At 63.5% G+C, this 27,603-nt stretch overlaps 4 protein-coding genes across 15 annotated transcripts in view; 3 read left to right on the top strand and 1 right to left on the bottom strand.

The window, feature by feature from the left end:
* The first annotated feature begins 253 nt into the window (after positions 1-253).
* TRMT1 (tRNA methyltransferase 1) lies at positions 254-7,216 on the top strand. Of its 5 annotated transcripts, none has more exons than XM_037818426.1 (17): positions 254-352; positions 643-846; positions 941-996; positions 1,244-1,386; positions 1,537-1,724; positions 3,063-3,178; positions 3,260-3,372; positions 4,234-4,382; positions 4,610-4,696; positions 4,777-4,846; positions 4,935-5,069; positions 5,156-5,241; positions 5,393-5,501; positions 5,584-5,660; positions 6,490-6,609; positions 6,685-6,814; positions 7,024-7,216. In XM_037818426.1, the coding sequence occupies exons 2-17, from the start codon at positions 662-664 to the stop codon at positions 7,171-7,173; spliced, it is 1,914 nt and encodes a 637-aa protein (XP_037674354.1). In that variant the 5' UTR covers positions 254-352; positions 643-661; the 3' UTR covers positions 7,174-7,216. The 5 variants fall into 5 exon arrangements, with proteins under 5 accessions (XP_037674354.1, XP_037674351.1, XP_037674353.1 ...); XM_037818423.1 differs by having other exon boundaries at positions 266-352; positions 564-846; XM_037818425.1 differs by lacking the exon at positions 254-352 and having other exon boundaries at positions 381-846.
* A 112-nt stretch (positions 7,217-7,328) lies between these two features.
* On the top strand, positions 7,329-9,949 carry LOC119520355 (translation initiation factor IF-2-like). The gene is made up of 4 exons (XM_037818150.1): positions 7,329-7,662; positions 8,081-9,115; positions 9,790-9,853; positions 9,946-9,949. Exons 1-4 carry the CDS (start codon positions 7,329-7,331, stop codon positions 9,947-9,949), a joined length of 1,437 nt encoding a protein of 478 aa, XP_037674078.1.
* Positions 8,636-11,917, top strand: LYL1 (LYL1 basic helix-loop-helix family member). The gene is given in 5 exon segments (XM_037818429.1): positions 8,636-9,115; positions 9,946-10,301; positions 10,392-10,483; positions 11,252-11,439; positions 11,441-11,917. Coding segments are annotated over 4 exon segments (855 nt in total). The 5' UTR covers positions 8,636-9,115; positions 9,946-9,969; the 3' UTR covers positions 11,684-11,917.
* Positions 11,918-16,222: 4,305 nt separating this feature from the next.
* NFIX (nuclear factor I X) overlaps positions 16,223-27,603 on the bottom strand; it is an 84,386-nt gene continuing 73,005 nt past the window's right edge. For 5 of the 8 annotated variants that reach the window (XM_037818246.1, XM_037818247.1, XM_037818245.1 and 2 more), the window contains 4 exons: positions 27,027-27,202; positions 21,914-22,061; positions 19,683-19,774; positions 16,223-16,337 (listed from right to left, as the gene is read on the bottom strand). In XM_037818246.1, coding sequence (XP_037674174.1) covers positions 16,323-16,337; positions 19,683-19,774; positions 21,914-22,061; positions 27,027-27,202 — 431 coding nt within the window. In that variant the 3' untranslated portion in view covers positions 16,223-16,322. The remainder of the gene's footprint in view (positions 16,338-19,682; positions 19,775-21,913; positions 22,062-27,026; positions 27,203-27,603) is intronic. The other 3 variants (XM_037818249.1, XM_037818251.1, XM_037818250.1) reach the window with 1 other exon arrangement.

Raw genomic sequence — 27,603 nt, 5'->3', positions numbered from 1 at the left:
TTGTAACAACGTGCATACAGCAGTCGACACATACACGACAATCAGTAGGGACTGGAGTTCTCCGTTTATTGCTCCTTTTCTGAGTCTCAACTTTCTCATCTGTGAAATGGAGCCGGTGGCGTGTTGCCCTCCCAGCGGAGCCGCTGTATTAAGGCTACCGGGAGCAGCAAGTTCAGCGCGCTCCCTTTCCGCGGTGTATTTTGATCCCAACCGCCCACTGTAGGAGACATCACTGATTGGCTGAATCTGGTCATATGACCCTCCCTCCCACTGGGCCACCATGGCGGCGCCCAGGTCCTAATCCAGGAAACGTGCACCTAGACTAATTCGGTTCTCGGTGCCGCATTTAAAGGTGAGGAGGGCCTGCACGGCGCGGGAAAGGATCCGAACCCGGGACGACCCCTCTCCGAGGGCTTCCGGCTCTGCAGGGGCCGGGTGTTAGCGTTCGGAGGCCGCAAGGTCTCCTTAGTCCCCACTTGACAGATATGTAGGCCACGCCCGGCCGCGGAACGCAGCGCTCTGATCCTCTGCCGTTGTCCTCCCTGCCCCATCTCTGGAACCAGGCTGGGGGCAGAGGCGTCTGCTGATGTCCCGTGCGAGCATCCTACTGCGGCTAAGCCCCACCCTCCGCTCCGCCCGCAGTCTCTGTACAGCCCGGCTTATGGAGGGGCAACCTAAAGGGCCGCGGAATCCGGCCCCGATGGAGAACGGCAGCGGGACCTGCGGAGAGGAGCGCCCACCTGAGGCCCAAGAGACGACAGTCACCGAAGGGGCCGCCAAGATCGCCTTTCCCAGCGCCAACGAGGTCTTCTACAATCCAGTGCAAGAGTTCAATCGAGACCTCACGTGAGCAGGGGTCAGGGATCAGCCTGGGAAGGGCATGGGGCAGTGGGTCAGTGAGGATGCAGGGCGTGTGAGCTGACCCTTTGTCTCTCGCCAGATGTGCAGTGATCACCGAGTTTGCTCGCATTCAGCTTGGGGCCAAAGGAATCCAAAGTGAGTGGTGGCCCAGGCTCCTTAACCCTGGGTGGGGGTCATGTAAAGCTTTCCCTGCCCCACTCCCATCCCTCAACTCCAGAAAGACTCCAGCTACATAGGAGGCCCTGGGCTCTGCTCCTTCAGCCTCTCCCCAGGGGCTTTGGGGAAGATTTTCGTCCATGATTCTTCTCTAATCTGAAGTATAAGGGAGGTTTTTCTGAGGGGGCTTTGATATCCCCCAACTCCTGCTTTTGGGTGGCTGCAGTCAAGGTCCCAGGCGAGAAAGACGTGCAAAAGGTGGTCGTGGACTTGTCAGAGCAAGAGGAGGACAAAGCAGAGCTGAAAGAGGGTGAAAACCTGGCCCCGGGAGACCAACCTCGAACAGCGGCTGTGGGGGAGATCTGTAAGGTGGGGTTTCAGCATAAGACATGGAAGCCCTGGAGCCCAGTGGGTGATAGAGGAAGGAGGGCATCTGGAGTGGGTGGTGGGAGCTCCTTGGGGCTCAGCAGAGGATGGAGGAGGTATCGATATAAGTGGGGCTCCTGCTTCCTCCAACAGGATGGCCTGCGGGTGCTGGAGGGCCTGGCAGCCTCGGGCCTACGTTCCATCCGCTTTGCCCGGGAGGTGCCGGGGCTCCGATCCGTGGTTGCCAACGACGCCTCCTCCCGGGCCGTGGATCTCATGCGCCGCAACGTGCAGCTCAACGATGTGGCACACCTGGTACAGCCCAGCCAGGCAGATGCCCGGTATGTCCAGGCCTCCTGGGGTCAAATCTTGCCTCTCTCACCTTCTTGCTGTGTGACCTTGAGCAAGTGACTTAACCTCTCTGAGCCTCAGTTTCTTGTCCGTGGAACAAGGCCAGTGGATTTACAAGGGTTTCCTGAGGGACAAGCACTATTGCCATCTCCACGGTAGACTAAATTTCTCCAACTTCTGACTCCCTGGAGTTTGCTTTCCAATGTAGAGGTCATTCTAACACCGGGGTCAGCAAAACACAGCCCGCGAGCCCACAGCTTGGTTTTATACAACCTGCGAGCTCAGAACTTTTATACTTTTAAAGGATTTTGGAAAAGAACAAGGATATGCAATTCGAGACCATATGTGGTCCATGATGCCTTCGGAAAGAGTTTCCTGATCCCATTAGAATCTAAAAGGAAACACAGATGATAAAAAATTAGTTAGTGAACCAGAGGCAAAAAGTGCTGTAGAAGGAAAGTGCTACGGTGAAAGGAGTGGGGAAGGTGGGGGTTGCAGTTTTAAATAGCATCATCTGGGTAGGCTTGAGTGGGTGGCATCTGCATTTCTTCACTTGCGAAGGGAATAGTGGTTCCCAGCCCGTGGAGTTATCCAGAAGGTTACCTCATGATCAAATGAGCTAACGTGCCTATGAACTTCTTAGAACAGTGCCAGGCATACACCTGGTGTCTCAATATTAGCTCTTATTATTGTCGTCGTTATGGATACATGCCTTAGTTTGCTAGGGCTGCTATGACAAGTAGCACATGAGGGGTGGGTTTAAACAATGGGGATTTATTGTCTCAGCGTTTTGGAGGGCAGAAGTCCCAAATCAAGGTCTCGTCCTGCCCCATGCTTTCTCCCAAAGTCTGAAACATTCGGGTGTGGGCTAGCCGTCATCCTTGGGGTTCCTTGGTTTGCCTCGCTGCCTGTGTCACGTGGCTTCTTCTCCTGCTCAGTTATCTGTGTCTCTGTCTGGATTCCTTCTCCTTGTGGGGACACCAGTCACATGGCAGAAGGACCACCCTGATTCAGTTTGGCCTCATCTAAATAGAATCTTCAAAGACCCTTGTCACAATTGAGTCCACATGTTAACACAATATCTTCCATAGTCCTGTTTACAAATGGCTTCCCATCCACAGGGAGGTGGATTAAGATTTGAACGTAGCATTTGTCGGGGGCAGGGGGTGATCCACTCCCAGATAGATGGGTAGACTGAGGCCCAAGGAGGAAGAGGCCCGTGATTAGTAAAATGGCCAAGGGAGGACTGCACTGTGTGTGCCAAGCCATCTGGGGCCCGGAGCGGGGCGAGGCTCCCCCGCCCTGATCGCCTGGCCTCTCCCCGCCAGCATGCTGATGCACCAGCACCAGAAGGTGTCAGAGCGCTTTGACGTCATCGACCTGGACCCCTACGGCAGCCCCGCTCCCTTCCTGGACGCCGCGGTGCAGGCGGTGAGCGAAGGAGGTGAGGCTGGGGCTGGCGCCAGGCTACCACGTGGGGCTGGGGGTACCTGGAGAGCCCCCACTGCCCACCCCCTCCCCACAGGGCTGCTGTGTGTGACCTGCACTGACATGGCGGTGCTGGCGGGGAACAGTGGGGAGACGTGCTACAGCAAGTACGGAGCTATGGCCCTCAAGAGCCGGGCCTGCCACGAGATGGTAAGGACTTCCCCCAGTCAGCCTGGGACGATGACAGGGGTCTTTTGAGCCGGCAGAGTTGCAGAGCACCCCCATCTGTCACTCCGGGGCAGTGGCTTCACCCAGGGTGGGCCTGGGCTGTTACCATTCCGTCGATGGTCTGTATCTGAGAAACTTGCACATGGTTTTTATTTTCTAAGACCATGTTTCCAGGTCTGGGTTCGAATCCCGGCTCTGGGCAAGTGACATTGTCTTTCTGGGCCTCAATTTTTGCATCTGCAAAATGGGAAGCAGTAAAAGTAGCCACCTTGCGGGGCAGTGCAAGGATTGGATGCCTCCTCTGGGAAGCAAAGCGTTCAGCCTGCTGTTAACTGTTTCCAGACCGCTGTGTCTACATCTGTAAAATGGGCGCCGACCCCGTGGGGTTGCTGGGGGGGTTCAAGGGGACAGGGGCTGGCACTCACTGTGGCACCCGTGTTAGTATACGGGAACAAGACAGAGAAGGTTGGCATCCTTCTGTGCAAGGATAACCTGCAAATCTGCGAAGAAGGAGGCTGGGGCTATGCAGACAGGTCCGGAAAGGAGGAACTTTTGTCTTTGAGTCTTCCGGTCCTGCCCCCAAGGCACCCTGGGAAACGCCTCCTCCCACCCACCCCGATTCTGTGGCTGAGGTCTCCAGAGGCCCCTGGCCAGGAGAAGGCCCTGCAGGGGACCCTCTGGCGGTAGTAATCAGGATCATTTCCGCAGCAGGGCTCAAAAGAGACACGGACCGCTGTGATTTAGCAAGAGGGGAAACTGAGGCACGGAGGGGCGGAGCTCACGCTGCTGGGATGGGGCAGGGGGTGGGTGGAGGGGGCCCTGACCCTGCGCCCCGGCCGCCAGGCGCTGAGGATCGTCCTGCACAGCCTGGATCACCGCGCCAACTGCTACCAGCGCTTCGTGGTGCCACTGCTCAGCGTCAGCGCCGACTTCTACGTGCGGGTGTTTGTCCGGGTGTTCACCGGCCAGGCCAAGGTCAAGGCCTCGGCCAGGTCAGAAGGGGGTGGGGGTGGGACGCATTGAGGGAAGAGGTGGGGCCTGGCCTTCGGGGGTCTGATGAGGGGGACATGGCCCTGCCCTGAGAGAATGGGGATGGGATGGGGGGACACAGCCCTGCCCTGGGGATCCATCTGCAGGCAACTGTGCCCCGCTGAGGGAGGATCGGGGGTGTGTGGGGCCCCCCAGGCCCGGCGCTCAGGGCCTCCCTCCCCGCCCGCAGCAAGCAGGCCCTGGTGTTCCAGTGCGTGGGCTGCGGAACCTTCCACCTGCAGCGCCTCGGCAAAATGTCAGAAGCCCCCGGGGGCCGGTGAGCCAGGGTGCAGCTGGGGAGGCAGCCAAAGGGGGCGCCCCGGGGTCCCCAGCCCCTGACATGATCTTCTCCTGCAGGGTCAAGTTCTCTGCGGCCTGCGGGCCCCCCGTGGCTCCCACGTGTGAGCACTGTGGCCAGCGGCACCAGGTGGGGCAGGTGGGGTGGGGGGATGGGGGGATGGGGGAGGCCCTGGGGGCCGCAGCCCCCACCCACCGGGCCCTGCGTGCACCCACAGCTCGGCGGCCCCATGTGGGCCGAGCCCCTCCACGATCTGGACTTTGTGGGCCACGTCCTGGAGGCCGTGAGCGCCAACCCCGGCCGCTTCCACACGTCCCAGCGGATCCGCGGGGTCCTGAGCGTCGTCACCGAGGTGGGGGCCGGGCCCTGCGGGGCAGGGGGCTTCAGCGGGGGCCTGTGCTCTGCGCTGCCCACCCCACCGCCACCCTATCCCTGCAGGAGCTCCCAGACGTGCCCCTGTACTACACGCTGGACCAGCTGAGTGCCACCATCCGCTGCAGCACACCCAGCCTCCTGCAGCTGCGGTGAGGGTCCAGGGGGGGCTGGAAGTTTCCAGAAGAGTCCGCACCTGGCCGCTCCGGACCCCTCTGCAGCCTGGGGAGAATCTCACCACTCGGGCCACCACGGGGCGCCCCAGGGTCTGGCCACCCACTCACGGCCCCTTCTGCTCCCCAGCTCGGCTCTCCTGCACGCCGGCTTCCGGGTCTCGCTGTCCCACGCCTGCAAGAACGCCATAAAGACGGACGCCCCCGCCTCGGTCCTCTGGGACATCATGCGCTGCTGGGTGAGGGTGGCCCGCTCCGGGTGGGTGACGTGGGGAACATTCCGGAGAGGCTCCCCCCTGACCTCTAACCTCCACCCCCCAGGAGAAGGAGTGTCCAGTGAAACGGGAGCGGCTGTCTGAGAGCAGCCCAGCGTTTCGCATCCTCAGTGTGGAGCCCAGGTGAGCATGCTTGGGCCCAGGTGCAAGAAGCACACACGTGGGGGCACCCACGCTCACTCCTCAAATGAGACAAGAACCCCCCACACACACCCTCACCCCTCCTGGCCCCCCACCTGGTGCAGCTCTATCACCTCCCACCTTGTCACTCAGCTCCCATCCTCTCCTCCCACAGCAGCCAGAGGGCGCCTGGGAGCACCTGAGTCAGGACAAGGGCCCTCCTCTCCCCAGAACCATCCATGGCTCCCATCTCACTTGGTGCCAAAAAGCCCAAGTCCTCCCCACAGCCGCCAGGCTCTGCTCTGTCTCCTTCCTGCCCTCCTTCCTCCCGCTCTCCTCCTCGCTCACTCCACGTTGGCCCCACGAGCCGCCTCGCTCACACTCACCCAGCCCCGTCCAGGCCCAGGGCCTTTGCACGGATCCTCAGCCCGGCAGCCCCATAAGCTCCTCCGTCACCTCCTTCACATGTCTGTACACATCACCTCCTCCCTCTCCCTGACATCCTGTCTGACATTGCACCCATCCCCGACCGCCCCGTGCCCTGCACCCTGCTGCTCCCCAAACGCTCATCTCCCTGCTACCACACAGCATCGTTTGCCTGTTTCCGATTTACCTTGCGGCTTGTCTGGCTGCCATGGTAGGATGTCGGAGGGGTGAGGGTTTTCATTCATCCCGTTCACTGTTTATTCCGGGCACCCAAGCAAAATAGGCACACAGTAGGTGGTCAGTAAGCGTTTATTAAATGAATGAAAGCATCCGGACAAGGCAGACGCCGTCTCCCCGAGGCACCCCCTTGCCCAGCTCACCTGCTCATTCCCCCGGCCCCCTCAAGGCTGCAAGCCAACTTCTCCATCCGGGAAGATGCCAACCCCGGCTCCCGCCAACGCGGACTCAAGCGCTTCCAGGCCAACCCCGAGGCCAACTGGGGCCCCCGGCCCCGCGCCCGGCCAGGGTGAGCGGCAGCGTTGGTGGGCGGGAGGGGAGGGGGAGGGCTAGAGGGGTCCCAGCCGCCCGTCTCCCCGCGCAGGGGCAAGGCGGTGGGCGAAGCTATGGAGGAGAGGCGCAGGCTGCCCCAGAATAAGAGGAAGGAGCCGGCCGAAGATCCCGCCCAGCGAGCTGCCCGGCTCAAGACGTTTCCCTGCAAGAGGTTCAAGGAGGTGAGGCAATCTCTCCCCCGACTCCCCACTGGAGGACGCCCAGTTCCCCCCACCTCCCGGCTGTCCCACAGGCAGCTGTGGGCTGTGGGCAACGGGGCACACGGGCTGGGAGAATTGGGGAAGGGTAATGAGCTTCCCGTCTGAGAAAGGAACCCAGTGGTGGCTGCCTAGCCCAGGGCAGGGCTTCACACTCTCCCTCCTCCCGCCAGGGCACCTGTCAACGGGGGGACCAGTGCTGCTACTCCCACGGCCCCCCAGCATCCGAGGCCACCACCGATGTCACCCCTGCTCAGTGCCCAGAGCCCCCCAACCAGAATCCCCCTGGGCCCGGGGCTGCTACAGGGCCAGGCATATCCTGAACCAATAAAGACGTCCCCTGCCGCTGTGTGTCCTTGTTCTGAGCGGGGAGGTTGCCTGCGGTCTGTTGGTCTGTCCCTCTGATTTGGCTCCTTGGGGGAGTTCTGTATATTTGCTGGTCTGGGCGGTTTGCTTGTCCGTCTGTCTGTCCAGGAGGATGTCTCTGCCTGACTGGGTGTTGTCTGTTTTTCTGTCTGGGGTGTTCTGTCTGTTTTGGGGGCTGACCAGCTGCCTCCAGCCAGGCACTCTGTCCGTCTGTCCATACATCCCGGAGCAGGCACCTGCAGTTCCCCAGGCGGCCAGGGGGCGGCAGCCGCGGACCCACCGGGCCTTAGTCTCCAGGCCGCGAGCGCTCTGGCCCGGGAGCCCCCACGTGGCTCGGCGCCGCCGCGGCCTCCTCGCCGCCTGGTTTCTTTGGCCTGGCTCCCCCGGGGCCGCGGCGGCGGAAGGCGGACCGGAACCAGGCGCTCCGTGCATCCGCTCCAGGCCAGGTGCTTCCTGCCCGGCGAGGCCCCCCGGGGAGGGGGCAGGGGGGCGCTGACGGAGAGCCCGGGCCGGATCCCCGCTCCCACGTGCTGGCTGTGGGCCCCTGCACCCCTGTGCTAGGCTGTGCCTCCCGGAGTCCCCATCTGGAAGATGAAGCTAACCCGAGAACCTACCTCGGAGGGTTGTCCGAGTTCAGTGTGTGCCTAGAACGCTAGTGTTCTAGTTCTAGCTCCCCTGGGGGGGATGGGGGGGTCCTGGGCACCCCTCTGTCCCTGGGAGGGTGGCGGCCTGGGGGCACCCTCAGACCCTCACTTTCACATGCAGAGCTCATCGTGGCCCCGGGGGTGGCAGCTGGGGGTAGAAGTCCTGTTCACTGCTACTTGGCTGTAACCAGGGACTCCCCCCACCCCACCCCGTTTGTAGGGTTCTTGAGCTCACCCCATTGCAGGAGACCTGTCCATCACCTCTCTATCAACTCCCCAAGAAGTGGCCAGGGACCACCTAGTTGGGGCCACGGGATTCTGGTGCATAATTGTGGGGGTGTCCACCGCAAGGGCCTTGCCAGCCCTGCCCCCCCTAGGAACCCCCACCCCAAGGTGTGTTGCTTCCTCTCACCCTCCCGGGCCAGGCAAGGCGGTGTGGCCCCAGGGGCCCAGGAAGCCTGCCTGGGCTGGACACCCAGACTGGCAGGGCTCCCAGGCTCTGGTGCCCACTCCCGGGTGGGGGTGGTGGAAAGGCCTGGGAGGGGCCCCGTAAAAAGAGGAACCAGCAGGGGAGAAGAGCAGAGGGGGAGGGGACCCGATCACGCGGCCCCAACGGGCCGGAAGGGGCCCTCCGCCGCCCCCATCCGCAGGGACACTCAGGCAGGGGGCCCTGGAAGCGCCACGCCTGACTCCAGAGGCCGCTGCGCCCCTGCCTCGGTTTCCCCTCTGGGCGCTGAGGTCGGGGATCCCCACCAGTGCCTGGGGGTAGGGGGTGCCGGGCCCAGGCCTGCCCCGCCGGCGGGGGCGGGGCCGGGAGGTCCCGGGCTCGGAGCTCCCCGCCCGCCGGTTTCCTCCGGGGTCAACCCGGCTCCTTATCAGGCGCGGCCAGGCGGCCCGGCCCTTATCTGCGCCGGCCCAGCATCCTCCGGCCGCGGCCGCGGGGCCGGGAGGGAGGAAGCGGGGCCGCCGGGGGCGGGGAGAGGGCGGGCCGGCCGGGCGCTGCTCACTTTCCCTCGGGGGGACCCACGCCGCCACCGCGGCCGCGCCGGGGCGGCCCTCGGCAGCCCGCGGAGGAGGCGCGGCCCGACGGCGCGGCCCGGACGGGGCGGCCGGCAGCCCGCGGCCCAGAGGCAGGGCCCCCCGAGCGGGGGCGGCGGGAGCCGGTGCCAAGGCGGAACCGCATACCGGGCCCAGGACGCCGCGTCCCCACGGGACGGAGCCCGGGCCCTCACCAGGCGGCGGGAGCAGCGCTGGGGTAAGGGGGGGAAATCTGGGCACTTCATTCCTTCATTCATTCGTGGGGGGGAGAGAGGGGACACAAAGTGCGGGGCCAGGCCAGCCTTCCTCCGGACCTAGTTTGGAAGAAGCAAGAGCAGGAGGCCCCAGACCTTGCTGGGTCCTCCTGGGCCACTCCCCACCCCCACCCCAGGTTGCGGGGCTAAGAGTGAACATGGGTATCAAAACAGGGTGCAAAAGTGGGTGCCAGTCTGGGGCTGCCTAGGGAGGCCAGTGTGTGGGGGTCCTGGGCTCGGCCGTGCAGTGCAGGGGGTGTCACCGAATCTACCAAGGAGGACTTTCAGGGTCAGACAAGGAGGCGGCTCAGGACGTAAGCTACGGGGGTGGGGGTGGGGGTGGGTGAAGGGTCCGAGGTCAATCTTGCAGGGGTTTTTCAAGATTACAGATCTGAAGGTGTCAATGAGGGGGTCCCAGAATCAGATCTGAAGTTTATGGGAGTCAGAGGGTCAATTTTGGGGGTTTGGGTCCCAGGCTGCAGGTGAGAGAGGCTTCTGGGAAGAAGGAAGTTTGCTTAGTGGCCTGGCAGTGGAGACCCTCTGGCATCTCAGAGATGGCACTGCCAGACCCAGCGCTGCCAGCACCTGTGTGGGGGTCTCTTGCCCTTGTACTGAACCCCTCCCGTGGCCCTGGAAGTTTCCAGACCCACCGACACCCGCTTGGCCTTTACCCACTGGCCCTCCCCACAGCTGTCACTCCGGTTAGAGTTCCCCTGTTGGGCCACCCAGGTGGGTGTATTGGGGTGGGGGGCAGCTGGGTGCCCCCTCGCCACCCGCTGCTTCCCCTCCCCAGGTGAGCGCCCCCCCCTCGGGGTCCATGTGCCCGCCCCAGGCCCAGGCAGAGGTGGGCCCCACCATGGCGGAGAAGGCAGAGATGGTGCGAGCCCCCAGCCCGGCGCCCGCCCCGCCCCCTGAGCCTGCCTCGCCCAGGGCCCCCCAGGTGGAGGAGGGGGGCCGCCACAGCTCCTCAGCGCCCAGGCTGCCCCCCGGCGTGCCCGTCATCAGCCTGGCCCACACCCGGCCCCCCGGGGCAGCTGTCCCCACCACGGAGCTGACGGCCCTGCGGCACCCCCTGCTGCAGCTCTCCACCCTGGGGGCTGCCCCAGCGCCCCTTTCCCTGCATTACCACCCTCACCCCTTCCTCAATAGGTGAGTGGGGGTAGTCAGGGGTCGGGGGGAGATCGGGGGGCCCAGGGGGGTGTCACCCACGAGGCATTAGTGACCCCTGACCCCTTACAGCCTCTACATTGGGCCAGCAGGACCCTTTGGCCTCTTCCCCAGCAGCCGGCTGAAGCGGAGGCCAAGCCACTGTGAGCTGGACCTGGCCGAGGGTGAGTGTGGGGTGTGTGTGTGTGCAGCCATCCAGCTCCACATGGGGCCCATGTCTGTTCCCCACACCCTTCCACAGGGAGAGGGGTTTCAGGCACACACACACACACGCACGCGCACGTGCACGTGCAACAGCCCTCAAATCCTCAGGCTCCATCCTCAAATTACACCCACGTGCACACCCAGACTCCCACCGCCAGCCCCATGCACCCACAGCCACCCCAGACTCTCACCACAGCCCCAGAGAAAACACACAGCCCCCACACTGCCCGGGGACCACAGAGTGACAGCCCCACTTGGAGGCACAGCCATATGGCAAATGGCACACACACAACCACAGCCATTCAGATACACTGCGGGTGACACAGCCCCGGGAGCCAGCCACCGAACCACGGCCACAGCGAGATGCCAGCTCTCGGACACAGGCAAACCCCCAGACACACGGGGGGCCATCAGAATGACAGCTCCCCCCACGGCAGCCAAGAGGAAACTTCCCTAGGGAATCCCAGCCACCGTGGGTCCCCGAGACCCCCGCAGTGGCTCTTGGACTCTTGGGGGGAACAGTGTGGGTCGGGATGGGGGGGTTGGGGGGCTAATTGGCAGAGGAGCTCCGCGTGGACCTCTAGGGTGGGGGGAGCCCCAGGGCAGCTGTCTGGGTCTAGGCACCCACGAGGGTGCTGGGTGCCCAAAGTGAGGGCGGGAGAGGTGCCCCCTGCCACCCTCACCCCCCACCCCGGCCCCAACGCCAACCCTGCCCCTCCCGCCCGCAGGACACCAGCCCCAGAAGGTGGCCCGTCGCGTGTTCACCAACAGCCGCGAGCGCTGGCGGCAGCAGAACGTGAACGGCGCCTTCGCCGAGCTCAGGAAGCTGCTGCCGACGCACCCGCCCGACCGGAAGCTGAGCAAGAACGAGGTGCTTCGCCTCGCCATGAAGTACATCGGCTTCCTGGTGCGGCTGCTTGCGCGACCAGGCGGCCGCGCTGGCCGCGGGCTCTGCCCCGCCCGGACCCCGCCGACGGCCGGCGCAGCGCGGCGCGGACGACAGCGCCCGCCGGGGACCCGGACGCAGGCCCGAGGCGGCGGCGCGCCCGCGGCCCGCGGCCCTCGACGGCCCTGCCGGTAGCCCGGGCGCGCCGGTCCGGCCCATCAAGATCGAGCGGGGGCTGCCGGAGCCGGCGGCCGTGAGCCCGGAGGTGCGGTGACCCTCACGGTGGCGCCTCTGAGCCGGGGTGGGTGGGTCCGGAGCCGTCGAAGAAGGGGCTGTGACGCGCTTGCGCCTGCCGGGGCGCAAACTCCTCGCAAGAGGGACCAGCGAAGACGTTCCGAACAGAGTCAGGAGCCCCAGGGTGCCCCGCGGACCCTTTTATCACCAACCGCCCGCGTCCCCTCCCCGGGGCGAGGTCCGGGAACCAACATGGCATAGAGCGGACATCGGACCCCAGTGGTGCCTCTTTATTCCGGGCTGGGGCCACCGCGAAAGGCGCGGGTGGGGCGGGGGGACCCCGAGCCCGTCTCACCCGCGCCCCCTGCCGGAGACCCGGGGATAGCGGCTCCCCGACGGTGCGCGGACGGCGCAGGCGAATCCGCACGCCCCCGCGCGCGGGGCCCGGACCCCAGCCACCCAGCCAGACCCGGTCCCGCACGATCGCGCGAAGCGAAGGCTCAGGTGCTCTTGCATTTGTTTTTCTTTATTTCTTTATTTCACATACACATTAGCCATTCAATGGAGAAGCCGGAGAGAATCAGGCAAAGATGGTATAACAGAAGCGCAGTGACGGGGGCGGGGCGGGGCGGAGAGGGGACAGACTGCCTACTTGCATTCCGCTAGGACACTGAAAACCCAGAAAACAAAACAGACAGTAAACTACCCTTGTTTCTTATGTATCTCAGTGCAGAGACGGGGGTAGAGGGCAGAGGTTGGGGGTGGGGGGTGGAGACCAGGCCGAAGGGGGAGGAGCGAAAGGGCGGGGGATGCTAAGGGGAAGCACACCACATCCATTAGTATTTATATAGAGATACTCGTATATGCTGCGTTTCTTAGCCTAAGAAGAAACTTGTTTGACGGGACGGGCGGCCTTTTTGCGGTCCGCGATGCTGGTGCTGGTCGGGCGCACGGGTCTCCCGGGAGGGGGCCGCCGCGGGGCTGGCCCTGGCTGGCTGGCTGGGGGTGGGTGGGTGGGTGGCGGGCGCCCCGAGGGTGGGTGGGTGGGGTGATGGGAGCAGAGGCGGGGCTGGGGTGCCCCTCGGGCTCTCGATTGGGGGACGAAAGTTCTCTCGTGACTTTATTGCTCCTTTGTTTTCTCTCGGGTGTGGGTGCCGGGGGTGGGGTGGGGAGGGGGGATCCGTTCAGCACGGTCAGGGTGGGGAGGGGGGTGGGTCGTCTGAGCCACCCGGCCCCTCTGGGACCCAGAGCGCGGCGTCCGCTCCGCCAGCACGGGGGTGAGAGAACAAGGCACTAGGTCTGCCGGCCAGCGCGGGGGCGGGTGTGTAAGGCAGTCGACGGGGCTGGTTGCGGGAGCGGGTGGGTGGGTGCTGTGCGGGGCCGCGTGCGTGCGTGCGCGCGCGGACCTGGGCGAATCGGTCTGTCAGCTCGGCTAGTCGTGTCCTGGAGCGTCAAGCCCTCCCCGCGCTCCCCCGGAGGGGCGCCGGGGGCTGGGAGGAGTGATGCCTGGTGGGGGGAAAAGGGGGCGCCGGGGAAGGGTGGAGGGAGGAAACTACCAACTTGCTGAGCGCGCTCCTGTTAAATGCTGGTGAGGTCAAGTTGGCGTCTGGCTCAAAGAAGGGCGCTCGGGGGCCGGGGAGGGAGGGCAGGAGGGGAGCGGGGACGTTTGTTCGTTGGCATTGACCTCTGCGGGGGAGGGGCGCTGGGCCCCGGGGAGGGGGCGCCCGGGGAGACCCGCGGCCGGAGCAGCGCAGCCGCCGGGCGCACGCCGCTGTCCCGTTCCGTTAAACTCAACAAAGAAGGGAGATGCGTGTTCCTAACAGGTGCTGGGTATTTAATTGATTCAGAAACGTAGGTATGTTTGTGGGTTTTTGAAAACGTACTTTATAATGTAAAAAGCACCAGGTTTGGTTGTGGTTTTTTTTTATTATTATTATTTTTCATGATTGTAAAAATAATTTTCTCTCGTCCTTTTCCTTTTTTGATCTCGTGTTGGTTGGATTTGTTTATATGTCGAGATGATGTTTTGCTGTTGTTGTTTGTTAACGAAAATGTGAGCCCTCCCACCGAAACCGAGAAGGAACGACGAAACAAATAAAAACCCCAGATCAGCCTCGTCGACGCAGGAAAAAACGACTTAAAAAAAAAAAAAAAAAGAACCAAAATAATAATAATAATAATAAGGAAAAACACTCAGCTTTCGTTATCCCCGCGCAGGGCGGGGCAGGCCCGGTTCTTTAGCGTCCCCAGAGCCGCGAGGACATTACAACAAAAATAGAAAAAAAATTTTTTTCTTAACAATCTCTTAACATACAAAGATAGGAAAACTCTCCGATGCATTGCACTTGGGTCAATGAAAAAAAAAAAAAAGTTCATTTCCCCCATATATATATTTTGTGTGGGTGTTTTTTTTTTTTTTTTTTTTTTTTAGTTTTTCCCTCTTCTAACACGTCCCCACATTTTCTGCCGCCCTCGTCGCCCCTCAACACGACCCCTGGGAAGGGGGCGAGCGCCCCCACCCCACCGCCCGCCCGGGGAAGCCCCTCGCCGGCGCCCCCCCGGCCCGGGCCCAGCTGACCTGCAGCTTCTGACCTCGCCTGGGCGCGGGACGCTCGACGCGGGACCCCCGGCTCCCGCAGGCCCCCGCGGCCCGATTGTCTTCGAGGGAAGGGGCGCACGCGGCCGTGCGGGGGGCGCCCCTCCCGCTCCCTTCTCAGCTCTGACCCTGTTTAGCCAACCGAACTGAAAAATCATTGCACTTCGACCGCGCGTCACGCCCGGCCCACCCCGGCCCCCACCCCCGGCCCCACTCCCCCACCCCACCCCACCCCCGGGGGCAGCTCCTGGAGGATCCCCTGCACCCCCCTTTCTCAGTCCCGGTCCTCCCCCAGGGCTGCACGCGGATAGGGGGGAGGGGGCTTCACTAAAATTCCAACAAAATCCGTCCCTGGGGGTGGGGGGCCAGCCAACTGATGGTCTCCAACTGGGGAGGAGGCCCCAGCGGCCCCTTCTTCTCCAGGTGACGGCCCACCTGCCCTCCTACTCACCCCCAAAGCGCCATGCGGCCCACAGCCTGACATCGCTCACAATAAATAAAGCCCATAACCCACCCCTGCGTGGTGCAATGTTGGATTGACTTCCAGAAGATTCTACCTGTGCTTTGTGTTTTCATACAGTTGAGAGAGAGAGAGAGAGAGAGACGGAGAGAGAGAGGCACAAAGACTCGGAGGAGAGAGGGATCAAGGAGGGAAGGACGCCGGGAGGAAGGAGTAAGGCACAGAAAGACAAGCCAGAGGGTCCAAGTGGCACCCTGTGCAGGGGGAGGGGCACGCTCATGCTCCCCTCCCTCCCAGGCCGGCTTCTGAAGACCCTCTGGACAGGCCCCCCCCAACCATCCCTTGGGGAAGGAGGGGGTTGCAGGGGGAGGGGGAGCCACTTCCTGTGGCGCATCACCAAATTGTTCCCAAGTTGCTCAAATGAAGGAATTCCCAAATTGCAACAGCAAAAGACCCAAATAATGCCCCACCCCTAAATAAAGAGTAAAAGACATCACAGCTAAGATCCAGAGAGAAGCGGCCAAGGGGGTGGGGACACAGAATGCTCCCGAACACTTTTGAAAATGTACGCCGCCCAGCAGACCTCCCACCGGCCCCAAGGCACCCCGGTCGACGAGCAGGACGCCTACCTAGTGCGGGGTGTTGGTGGGGGGGCTGAGCCTCGTCCTCCGAGCTGGGCTCCGGGTCCCCCTTCTTCTCCAGTCTCTGGCCCAGCCCCAGGCAGGGCTGTCTGCGGGAGGGGCCGCGGGCGGGATGGGGCGGAGTGAGGGCTCCTGCATGCGGGGCTGGGGGGGGGGGGGTGGAGACCCAGGGGCCACCCGCCCCCACTGTGGGGGAAGGGACGCGACAGCAGGACACCCTCCCGGCGGCAGAGGGAGCGAGGAGGGGGCCGGGGCCTGTGAGAGCACCCTGCCTTTCTCCTGTGGACTGTTCAGGGGGGTTGGGGTCCCGGGAACCCCCCTGCGGCTCAGGGCGTTCTGGGTGCGTGCACCCAGCTCCAGGGGGCGCCCTCTGCCCACGCTGGACCTACAGCCCCGGGCCAGAGCAGCGCGGAAGCAGCGGGAGCCAGGGCCGGAGGGAGGGCGGGCAGCGGGTGCTAAACCCCTCGACAAGCTGCTTTTTCAGAGCCCCTGGGGAGGCTCCAGGCCCAAGTCAAGGAATGGGGTTCCCCAGGAAGGGGTGGGGGGGAAGGCCCCCTCTGAACCGTGCTGGCTGCTTTTTTTTGGGGGGGGGGGTTGGTGTTCTTCCAAAAGGCCCGGGACGGGGTTGGGAGTGGGGGGGAGAGGAAGGCAATTCTGCTGCATCCTTTGCTGCCTTTTTGTCTTTCACGTCGGAGTCTGTTCTGCACGTTTCTTTCTGCTTGGCTGCTGGTGCACAGCTCCCACCGAGGGCTCTCCGGACACCGGGCTGCTTCGGGGCGGGGTGGGGGGCGGCCCTGCGGGGGTCCCCGGGCTGGAGAAGAGAAGGGCTGAGTGGCTGCCGACGTCTAATTTTTGCTTTTCGGTGGGGCTGGGCTGGAGGGATTTTTTTCCACGTCTCAAAATTTCTTCTCCCCCCTTTGGAGGAAACTCTTCTTTTTTATTTTGTCTTTTTTTTTTTTAATCTTTTTTTCCGTTGACCTTATCAGAGGAACCAGGACTGAAAAGGGACAAAAAAAAAAAAAAAAAGAGGAGACGTTCAGTATGTCCAAGGCAGGTCCCCTCACGCCCCCCATCTCAGCCCCGTGGCCTCGGAGCCAAGGCAGCCAAGCCTCCCCCCCACCCCGCTGGCGGGAAGCGCCCCCCCATCCTCTCCCGTCTTCCTCAGGGAATTCCGTGCCCCCCGGTGTTACGGAGTCCAGCTGGTCTGCCCACGGGCACCCGGCCCAGTGGGGGGACCCCGGGGCTGGTGCTGGCACAGACCTGGGATCTGATGCTTCCAATTGTGGAGGGATTGTACGGGCCCTGCGGGGTGGGGGGCATGCCGGCCTGGGGCTTTTGTCCCCAGAAGGGTTTGGGGCGTGGAGCAGGGGGGCGGCCCGGCTTTGGCTAAAGATTGCTTTCTGTCTCTTTGGATTCAAAGCAGAAATTCCCATCTGCACGCCCCAGCCGAGGTCCCACAGGCTGAAAGGCTGAAAGGCGGGGCGGGGCAGGGCGGGATGGGGTGGGGGCACCACCGGCTTGGGACCCTAGCGGTGCCAGGCCTGGGGGATGGGGCCGTGGAGCCCGCTGGGTACCGTTCTCCGCAGTGGGGGCACCAGCCGCCGGGAAGGGCCTGAGGCTCCCTGGGAGGCCAGCAGGGGGCGCCGCCTCCCCACGGACGGGGCCTTGTCGCCAGCTCGGGGCTGGGCACACCCCAGGGTGGACTCGGGGGGCTGGGGAGCTGGACGTGGCTGTCCCTTAAAGGCCCGGCTCCACCTCGCGGCCAAAGGGCAGGGCGGGGTGGGGGAAGGGGTCCCCAAAATGAATCTCTGGGCCTCTCTCAAGCTCTAGGTCACAGACTCGGGGAGCGCATTCCTGCAGACCATGCCCAGCAAGAAGCCAAAGCACAGAGAGGGCAAGCCACCTGCTCAGAGTCACACAGCTCTCAGGGGGCCAAACAGCTCCCCACCTCTCGGCCACAGCGTGTGCTGAGCGGAGGCCATCGATGGGGTGGCCAGGACACCAGGGGTAGCCAGACCCTCCAGCTGTTCAAAAGAAGCCAAGCACCTGGCCACAATTTTATGTGGAGTTCTCATTTTTCCAACACAGCCTCGGATTAAAATGAAAGTGCCTCCAGACCGATCCTGCCCCTGCGGGCTTGGGTTTGGGACCTTGGGGCGTCATTCTCTGTGAGGCAGCGACACTGAGTTTCAGAGCCACGGAGGGCCTCTGAGATGATCTAGAACTTTCTACAACACAACGGAAATGCCCCCTACCCTGCCCTGGGCTCCCTGATCACCTGCCCCAAAGTCCAGCCGCAGCGACAGACTTTGGCTCACGGGCCAGCCAAGCTCAGGTGTCTCGGCCCCAGCACATCCAGAGCGGGTGACAGAGAACTGGGGTGGGGGGTGGGCTGCTGCAGGGTGGGGGACGGGGGGAGCTGCTGAGTGGGACCCCCTTTCCCAAGTGGGGACAATGCTTGGACCCCTACGCCACTGCCCTGCTGGGACTCCCCCAGGCCGCCCCAGGCAGGGGAAAGAGGGAGCTGGGGACAAGGGGGATCCAGTGGAGCCAAACACGGGGTGGCTCCTTCTGCTTCTGGAGCCAGGTCCCAAACTGATTAAAACTAAGTAAAAAGCGCTGCCCAGGGAATGACAAAATTACTAAAATTCTCTTTTCTTCCCTCATTCTATTGTTCTGTCTCCATCTGGTGCCCTGGAGATCAGCTAAAGTCACCAGTTGCCGTGGGAACGCCCACCACCACCACCCGCCCCCACACGGTACCCCCTGTGCCCACCGAGCCGCCCGCCTGCCCCCAGGCCCGAGGGCTCCCGGCTTGGCTTGTCCCCCACTCCCCGACACACCTGCCGGTCCAGTGGCCCCGGACACAAGTCCCTTCCCCGCCGCCACCCCGGGCCCCAGTGGGGACAGGGGGAGAGAACAACAGTTTCCCAAACTTGCCTCCAACTTTGACTTGGCTCCAAAACCTCCGAGCGAAGTGAGCAAAGAGAAGTGGAAGGAGGGAAAGCGAAGGGACGGGCGGGGAGGGCCCGTGGCAGTGGTCCCCGGGGGGACGTAGCCTTGCCGTGGCCAGAGATCAGGGTGGGGAGGGGGGGCCCGCCTGGGGTCTCTTCCCCTGGCACCCCCTCCTGCCCTCCGCGGCCAGGGCTCCCTGGCACAGCGCGCAGGGAGCTGGCTCCAGCCCCTGCTCGGGGCCATTGTTTTTCTTCTCAACACCCCCAAGTTCAAGTTCATCTGGGTGTTACATCATGTCTGGTTGCCCCTGGAAACCAGACGGGTCAGACGTGACTTGGGGAAAGGGGGTGGGAAGCTGGAGGGGTTGGGATTCTTTTCCCCTCCCCTCCTGGCCACTAGGGAGCTCTGAAGTTTGAAGTTTGACAAAGTTTGGGGGCTTTTTTTTTTTTTTTTTTTTGAGGGAGGAAAAGGAAAAGGGAAAAAAGAATAAAAAAATTAAAACCACCTCCAACCACACACGCAAAAACTTCCATGCACCACCTTTCTCCGGACTCAGGCCTCACAGCGGGGCCAAGCAGGAGCCGAGAGGGGTGGCCCGGGGGTCCTAGCAGAGTCGAGGGCACTTTAACGCTTTGGGGGCCCCCTACCCAAGAGGTCGGGTGTTTTTGTAAAACATGCAAAAGAAAAATATTTGTATGTTCTTTTCCCAAACCAGAGGCCCCACGTTGGAAAAGCCGGGGGCCTCTAAAATTGCATCTGCCCTGCGATTTGCCTGGTCACGAACCCCCGAGCGGCCCAGCTTCTGTGGGGTACCCCTGGCCTCTTGGGGGGGGGGGTGTGCCCACAGGTGTGTGCAAAGCCCAGTCCCGGGGTCCCGGCAGGAGGGCTACCGAGACACTTGGGAGGACAGGGGTGGGGTTGCAGGGGAGGAGCGGGGAAGGGGGGCTCGGGGCGGGCCCCGCCCTGGGTGCCAGGGGCTCTGGGCACGCAGCCCACCAGGCCGGCTGGGTTCCTCCCCACCCGTCCCCCGTCCCCCCAGCCCACCCAAAGCCAGCCAAGAGGGGCAGGCGGGGGCCGGGGCTGGCGGCTGGAGGGGGAGGGAAGCAGAGAGGATGAGGCCAGGCTTCCATCTTTGCTTCCACCAGGCCTTGGCCTGGGGCGCCTGCAGGCCCCTGGGTCCTGGCGGCCTTCCCCGGGGCCCTGGGGCTGTCAGAGCTAATTATCCAATTAGCAGATGAGCAAGGGCGGGGAGGGGAGCGGGAGTTGGGGAGGGGGGTGGCCGGGCTCCACCAGCCCGTGGGAAAGCCTGCGCTCTCCCTGACTGGCTCTAGGGACCCCCCCTGCCATCCCCGCCTTCGGCCCCGACCCCGAGACAAGACGCCCCTACCTGAGACTGCTGTGGGATATTCAGAAAGTTGCCGTCCCGGGGTCCGATGCTGACAAACCGGTTGGCAGAGGAGGTGCCTGTCGCTGCGAATGCTGTGGGGGGATCGGGCAGGGGAGAGAGGGGAGACGGGGTCAGGCCCGGGGTGCCCAGGCCCGGCCCTTCGGGGCTGCTGGGGGAGGAGAGGCTGGGCTGGAGCGGCTGCCTGTCTCCAAGCTGGCGGTGGGCAGGATGGGGCCCGGGGGGGGGGGGCTGTGCTGCAGGGCAGGCTCCCGGCCAGCCCCTGCCCAGCCTGAGGGTGGGTCCAAGTCCTCCCCCCACCATGAGGGGACCCCTTATTCTTCACGTTGACCGGGAACACGCTCTGCCCCGCTCGCCCCGGGGCACCCCACTCACCGCCCCAGCCTTGCCTCCTCTCTGGTGACAGGGTGGGGGCGTGAGAGACGGCTGTGACCAAGAGACCCCTGGGGCCCACTTCCAAGGCTCTGGGCAGGGCTGGGGACAGCCCTGGTCTCCACGCAGGAGTGCCCTTGCTTCCTCTCTCACTCGGGTCTCGGGGAGAGGGGGTCAGGGAGGGCTCCGGTGACGGCCCCCCAGCCCCATCCTGGGTGGGGAAGGCCACCTGGGGCCACTCACCACTTCAGACTGGGCAGCCCATCCTGCACACCCAGCCGCGTGCTGCACGCTCACTGCTGAGGGCTCGGGGAGCCCGGGGGGTTCCAATGAGAGGCTGAGTGGGTGGGACAGGGCCGAGGGCAGGGGACTGGGCCACCAGGCTGGGGCCCTGGGCTGTGGCCAGGCTGCGACTCCACACCCTGCCCTCCCACGACAGGGGGCCGAGTCCCGTGGTTGCCTGGAGGATGGGGTTTGGGGGCCTGGAGGCCAGTCTTGGGGTCCTGGGAGGCAAAGGGATCAAAAATCCCTGGAGGTCTGCTCAGACTTTCCTGCTGGGTCCCTATGGGAGAGAACAGGCCCTGCCGTGCCCCCCGCCCCCCCCACCAAGGAGGGGGTACCCACAAAGGGAAACAGTGACAGTGTCTCCGGCTGCCTGGGGGGGCCCTACCCCCCACCCTCTGCCAGACACCCCACGTGCTCACCAGTTTCTGTCCAGCTACCTCCACGAACATCCCCCCAGCCTGCCTCCCCCAATAGCCGGCTCCCCGCCCCCAGCAGCCCCCGTCCCCTCACCCCCATCCTGCCCATTTCCAATGACCATGACCTCGCGTCTTATGGCGGATGCGGATGAGAAGATGGCGTGGAGGGGATGGCGAGGGAAAAAACTCAAACCATGGGAAAGGGGGACAGAGAGTGTGAGCCGGAGAGCTGCAGAGAGAGGCCCGAGCCCCTGCCCGCCCCCACCCACCCCCAGACGGCCCCCCCTTTCCTCCTCCTCCTCCTTCCCCAGCCTCCACGTCGGGTCTACCTCGGGCTGCTCAACTTAGACCTTCCTCTTCCCTGTGTCAGATTTTGTCATTGGTTGAAAGAGAGAGAGAGAGAGAGAGAGAGAGAGAGAGAGAGAGAGAGAGAGAGAGAGAGGTGAAATAAGTTGAGGCCCCAAGCCCGCTCTCATCCTGGGAACATCCAACCTGCGGGGAGATGGGGTTGCTGGAGAGCAGGAGGGGGCAATCAAAACAGAAGACGACAACGAGGAACCAAACGAGAGACTAACGGGGTGGGGGGTGCCCCTTGGCAGGCCCGAGGGGCCTGGGGGGTGAAGGAGGGGAGGGCAGGGCAGAAAAGGGGATGGAGGTGTGGCCTCGCCGTGCGGTCACATTTGATTTTCTCAGTGTGCATCTGTGTGTGTTGGGTGGGGGGGTAGGGGCACGATGAAACAATGACAAAAAATTAAAAATATAACAAAAAAAAAACCAGAACAAACAAAAAGACACAGCGATCACGCATGGAGATGGCACATGGCTTCGCCCCCCGCCCCCCCGCCCCTGGCCGCACCCCACTCTGCTCCCCCTTCCTGCCACCCACCCCCTCCCTGGAGGGGCCTGGGCCAGGGACCCCCCCTGGCTGGGAGCCACGGGGCAGGCGGGCGGTCGGGAGGGGGGATGTCTGGTGGGGTGCTGGCTGGCAGGGAAGCCGTGGGAGTTTGTGGGGTGCAGGGGGGGAGCTCAAGTCTGTGGTGGTCCGGGCGGGGGGGGGTTCCGTGGTGCTGGGGGCTGGGGGTGCGGGGGCTCTGGCCGCGGGGACGCCGGGCGTGGTGGTTCCGTTCAGCGTCCACTTACAAGGTGATGGAGGAGTCAAGGCGGCGCCGTCTGGGGCAGTGCTGGTGGATTTGGAATCTGGCATAGGAAGGGGTACAGGTCTGGCCACTGGAGGCGGCGGCGGTAGCAAAAAGGACCCCGGGACTTTGCCCTGGCCGCTACTGTTGGGCTGCGAACAACATAAATAGAGTGACGCGTGAAGGCACGACACACAGACCCACGCGCCGTCGCCACGCCGGACAGCAAGGGCGGACGGGGGTGGCCATTCTCTGGCCTCTTGGGTCTCTCTCTCTCTGTGTGTTTGTGTGTTTTTTTGGGGTCCTCTTTTGAAGCTGCGGGAGGGAGGAAGGGGGGCGTCTGACAGGTGGTTTATCGCGGCTCAGGGATGAGGTTTTAGGTACGAGATGCGCCGCCTCGCCGGACACGCCAGCCAGCGCCCGCCCCGCCCCGTGTCCTCCTGTGGCCCCTGCGCTTGAACCCGGGCCCGTGGCATCCACCCCACCCCGCTCCAGCAGCCGTGTCCTTGCTGGCCACCATCCGACGGGGACGTTCCGGCACGTTCTTTGAGGCTCGCCCCCGGAGACGGAAGTCCGTCGTGGCGGCTCCCATTTCCGCGACGTTCTCTGGTGGCCACTTGGCCACTGGGCCAGTCTCGGAAATGTCCCGCTTTACGCCTTGAACGTGAGTCTCTCTCCTCTGGGCCAGGTGGGTTTGCATGCATCGGGCCTTCGGGCTTTGGGGAGTCACCACCCCACGGGAGAGGCAGAGGCTTTCCCGGGCCTGGTGGGCAGCAGTTTCCTTGGGGAGGACTCCCTCCCTTAGGCTGTGATTCCCACTGGTCCAGCGAACACGCCATGGCCCCGAGTCTGGCTGGGTGCCTCGTCCTCAGCTCCCACCAGAGGAGCCTCACGCTCCCTGCCACCCGGGAGCGAATCCGGCATTTTCCTGGGCTCCTCCTGCTCGCCCCCGGCAGACCCCACTGCGTCCACCTCCTCTCCAGCCTCCATCCTGATTTCACCGTGACCATGATGCGGACACTCCCCAGGGGTTCTCCCCGCTGTGCACTCTTCAGCTTGGCACCGTCGACACCCGGCTTGCTACTGTTGTGTCTGGCCCTCCAACCACCCTAGAGGGCCGTGGCCTTCAACTGGGGGGCCATTCCGCCCCCCAGGGGATGCTGGGCAAGGTCTGGACACATCTGCATTTGGGCCCACTAGGGCTGCACCGGGGGAGGCTGCTCAGACGCCCTACGACACCCAGGGTGCTCTCCGCCCCCTATAATTGAGAACAATCTGGCCCAAGAGTTAAAACTTCCAAGGTAAGGGAACAAATGGGGAAACCGAGGCCTGAGCAGTTGAGTGGTTTATCTGAGGTCTCCCGGTTCCAGCTGGCGAGGCCTGCTTTCGAGTTCCATTTGCCTGGTGCCAGGGCTCCTCAGCTTCCTTCTGGTGGGCTCTCGACCCCCGTCCCCAAATCCAATCAGCTCAGGCCCCTCCCTCCCTCCCTCCAAACTCTCCCACAGCCCTGACAGAATCCGACATAAAATCCAATTCCCCGGTTGGGCATTCGAGGCCCCCAAGGTGGGGCCTGGATGGGGGTCTTCTGCCCCCTATACCCCTGACCCCCATCCCCCAATGACTTCCCATTCCGAAGTGATTGGAAGTTTCCGGAACACAGCTGGAATGTCAGAGCCGCACACTGCTGCCCATGCAGAATGCCCCCTTTGGAACACCATCCAGAGTGCACGACTCTCAACTCCTCTTTGCCCTGACTTTCCAGAACCTTCTGTCCCCCCATGGGGGCCTCTGAAGCAGGCTGCCCCATGGGCCCGGCCACCTGATTACCAGCCGCCCCAGCGGCACGTCCCCTCGGGGTGGCCCCTGCTTCCTCGGCTGCGGCCAGCAGTGGGTAACGGGATCACCGCCTGATGGACTTGAAGTCACTGGACGCTGCAGCTGACCCCTGTAGGCTGTGACCAGAGGATTCCGGCTGTTTGTGGGGGAGCTTCAGGCCCAGCAGGCTGCCCGTCCCCAACCCCCCCATCCTTCACCCCTAGCGGCCAGCACCGGGGGTCTTGTGCGTTGTCCCTTTCAATGGTTCCTGCAATTCGACCCGTCCCACCCACTCAGAGTGACAGCTCAAAAAGGTTGGTGACCGGGCTTGGGGGGTTCTCCGTCCGCGAGCAGTTGACCGCTGGCCCATGTCGGCATCCGAGTGTCGCTTCCAAAAATGGACGCTTTGGTTGGCTCGTGAGCTCCCAGGCCACAGGTTTCTAGCTCCAAGGGTGTGACACGGAGAAATGACCAGCAACCGCTGAGCCGTCTCACGGCCTGTCTCGTTCTATCTTGCTCGTCGGTTGGCGCAGGAAACGAACAGTTCATCAGACGATGTGCCCCTGCTGCCCAAGGGGCCGGAACGCGGAGTTTTCTGGGCTCCCACAGAAGGGTCTTTGCCTCCTTCTCGCCCTCCGTGTCCCCCTGGGAGTAGCTAAATCCCTAATCCCACCTGTCAGCGCTGATCCTGGCCCGAGACGGCCGGACATCGTAACCCTCTGGCTGACGAATGTGCTGCTTCGCGAGAGAGTTTCCAACCAGAGGCTGCACGTCTCGGCTCGGGCTGGGGACACTAGTTGAGGTTTTAAGAATCTCGAGGTCCCGTGACTCCGTGGTGCCCTACAGCCTTATGAGCTTCGGGCTGGAAGGAGCCTTGGCCCTGGTGTGGCTCCTGCTTCCGTTTGACAGATGGAGACATGGGCCTGGGCTCCACAGCTGTGGTGTCGGGGTGGGGCTCAAACCAGCGTCCCCCGGCCAGGGCCCTTCGTCTGTCTTCTCCATCTCTTCTCTGCTGGAAATTCAGCTCCACACACATCCTCCTCCTGCCCTTGGCGTCTCCTCCGAGTGGTGTCTCCCTTCAGCCTGGCCTTTATCGGTTTGCTTCTTCTAAACCAGGGGTCCCGGCCTGGGGTCCCGGACCTGCTGCAGGGGCTTCTGGGAACCCTCCAGCGGCTGGTCCCGGAGTTGCCAGATGAGTCTGTTTCATTTCGGCAGAGATGATCCATGACTTCTGATCCCCGAGGAGGTCAGAGCCTGTGCTTCCAGGCGCTAGACCAGTGGTTCCCAAAGTGGGGTTCCCTGGGCAGCATCAGCAGCACCCCCGGGGAGCTTGGCTGAGATACGGATTCTCCGCCCAGCGGCCTGTGCATGGGCTCGTCGGCCCTCCATGCGACGCTGGGGCCTGCGGTGCCCAAGAACCACTGCTCTAGGGGACTGGGGAGGAAGCCCGGCCCGACACGGCCCTGTCAGGCAGCCCAGCGGTGGAAAGTTCCAGGGCCTCGGACCCTCTCTGCAGCGCCACGTCTTTCACCACCGATCTCCCTCCTCCTCAAGGTGGAACGCAGAGGCTCACGGCGCTGGGCCACGCAGGCTGGGGGCACCCCCTGGAGGCTGCACATTTGTCCATGGTGCCCTGGAAGCCAGAGCTGCCTCCAGGGAAGAGACTTCCGGACTGAGCAGCCCAGGGAGGGGCTCGGGGCCCCACTGCCGGGGCGGCTGGGGGCCTGCCTGAGCCTCTGCCTCGAGGGTCCCGTGGGTTAGGTTTGGCTCCCAGTTGGTGGGCCTCATTTGGGTTCCCAGCCCCGGCCGTGCGTCTGGGAGCAGGCGGCTGTTCCCGGCCCCTCTCGTCTTGGGAAACCAAACCCCAGGCTCCAGGCCCCCTCTGAAGGAAGTGCAGCAGCTGTGGGGTCACGGCCAGCCTCCCCTCCATCCCCTAAAGGTGGACAGAGCTTGTCCAGAGAGGCAGGAAGGCCTGAGCGGGTGCCAGGGAGCTACGGGGTCGGCAAAGAGGGAAAGGAGACGAGGAGAGTGGAAGGAAGGAGGCGGAGGGAAGGCAGAACGCGGCTTCCGTTCTGGAAAGCCGGAGACGGAAGGGCAGGACGGACCTGGGAGTCATACCAGGAAGTTCTCCCTCCAGGACCCCCCACCCCTAATCGGCAAGTCGGCCCCCCACGAAGGCCCCCCGCTGTGTGCAGAGCACCCCCCAACACCCCGAGACAGCCCTGGGAGATGCCCCCTGCGGGCACCGCGGGGATGGAATGGCAGAGGGTGGCTCTGGCAGCGGAGCCCCCTGGGCTGGCTCCAACGTGGGCTTCGGGAACCCCCGTGTCTTCCCCAACCCCCACCTCCATCCCACCACCCTCAGCCTCTCTCAGAGGGCTTCCAGAACCTTCCCAGAGCCCACAGAGACCACTGTGTCCCAACCCTGGGTAGTCCCAAAAGGACTGAATGAGGAGCACTGTCCCACCGCAGTGTCCCCGCAAACCCCGTTACTTCTGGGATAATTTCTCTGATGGAGCCAGCCCTGAGTTTCTGAAATCAGTGAACACTAACGGGGTGTGTGTGTGTGTGTGTGTGTGTGTGTGCGCGCGTGCAGAAGGCCACTATGAAGCCACTATCAGGTGGCAGCTCTCGCTCAGGAGAGAAGGTTCCAGATCTCTGAACACCCTTAGAGGCCTGGAGCCCCTTGTGCAGGGTCTGGCCAGTTGAAATCTCTGTAATGGCCCCCGTGGAGTGGACTTGCCCTCTGGAAGGGGGCTGCACCCCCTGACCATCTGGCCCCCCAGGGGCCACCTGACAATGCCTGGAGACCCTTGTGGTTGTCCCACCTGGAAGGGGGTGGGAATATTTGCATCTGGTGCAGGGAGGCCAGGGGTGCTAACGTCCACCAACGCAGGGGGCAGCCCCCGTCCCAGAGAATGGTCTGGCCCTGGATGTCAAGAGTGCCAAGGTGAGGAAACCCTGATCTAGAAGCTACCAAGTCCTTGGGGCCTGAGGTTTAAGAGGGGAGTTCGGGGCCCAGCCACGGGCTGGACAGATTCTGGGGGCCCAAAGCCGGGTGGCCCAGCCGCTGCGACCCCCACCTCCCCGGACCGGCGGCGGCCAGGCCCTGGCCTGCTCCGTGGACCCCTTCCCCAGCCCCAGCGAATCGAGGCGTCTGGCCCCAGCCCCTGCTGCTGCAGCCCCATGTGGACTCCCAGTTTTCCGGGCCTCTCCCCAAGAGCGCCGAGACAGACAGACAGACGCGGAGATGAGACTGCAGTGGGGCTGGGAGGTGCAGGTGGGGGGCCCCCTGGACTCACCTGTCCGGCGGCCTGGCCCGAGCCGTCCGAGCACACGAACTGCACGAACTCCTTCAGCGAGTCCTGCCCGTGGTGGTGGTGGTAGCGGATGGTGGGGTGCGTGAAGTACGGGCTTGACTGCTGGATGATGGACGTGGAGGGGAAGTGCAGGGCGGAGGCCGTGGCCCGGGGGCTCCCTGCGGGCACGGGGGGAGGGGGAGAAGGACGTCAAGACCAAGAAGCAGCCACTGGCGGGGTGGGGTGGGGGTGACCGGAAGAGGAGGGCAACGAATGGCCGTCATCAGAGGACTGAGCATCCAGAGAAAAAGAGAGAGCCAGGAGGCGGCAGGGTGGGGCCCTTGCACAAATACAAGGGAGGCTGCAAAAAACTGAGCACTCAAGGTCATTAATGTTTCCAGGCAGTATTTGAAAGAAAAAAAAAAAAAAGGTCAAATTGGCAAAGTAGGGCCGCGAGCTGGTTACCTGTTTTGGTCAAGTTCAACTGGGATTAGGGTGAGGCAAGTGAGGCAGTTAGGCAAACGGACTGCAGGACTTGGGCGTTGTTTAAAGTGTTGGTATTTGCTGGTCCTATGTGCTT

Source organism: Choloepus didactylus, chromosome 25 (genome assembly GCF_015220235.1).
Source record: "Choloepus didactylus isolate mChoDid1 chromosome 25, mChoDid1.pri, whole genome shotgun sequence".
NCBI classification, from domain to species: Eukaryota; Metazoa; Chordata; class Mammalia; order Pilosa; family Megalonychidae; genus Choloepus; species Choloepus didactylus.
This window is presented reverse-complemented; position numbering and strand designations above follow the sequence as displayed.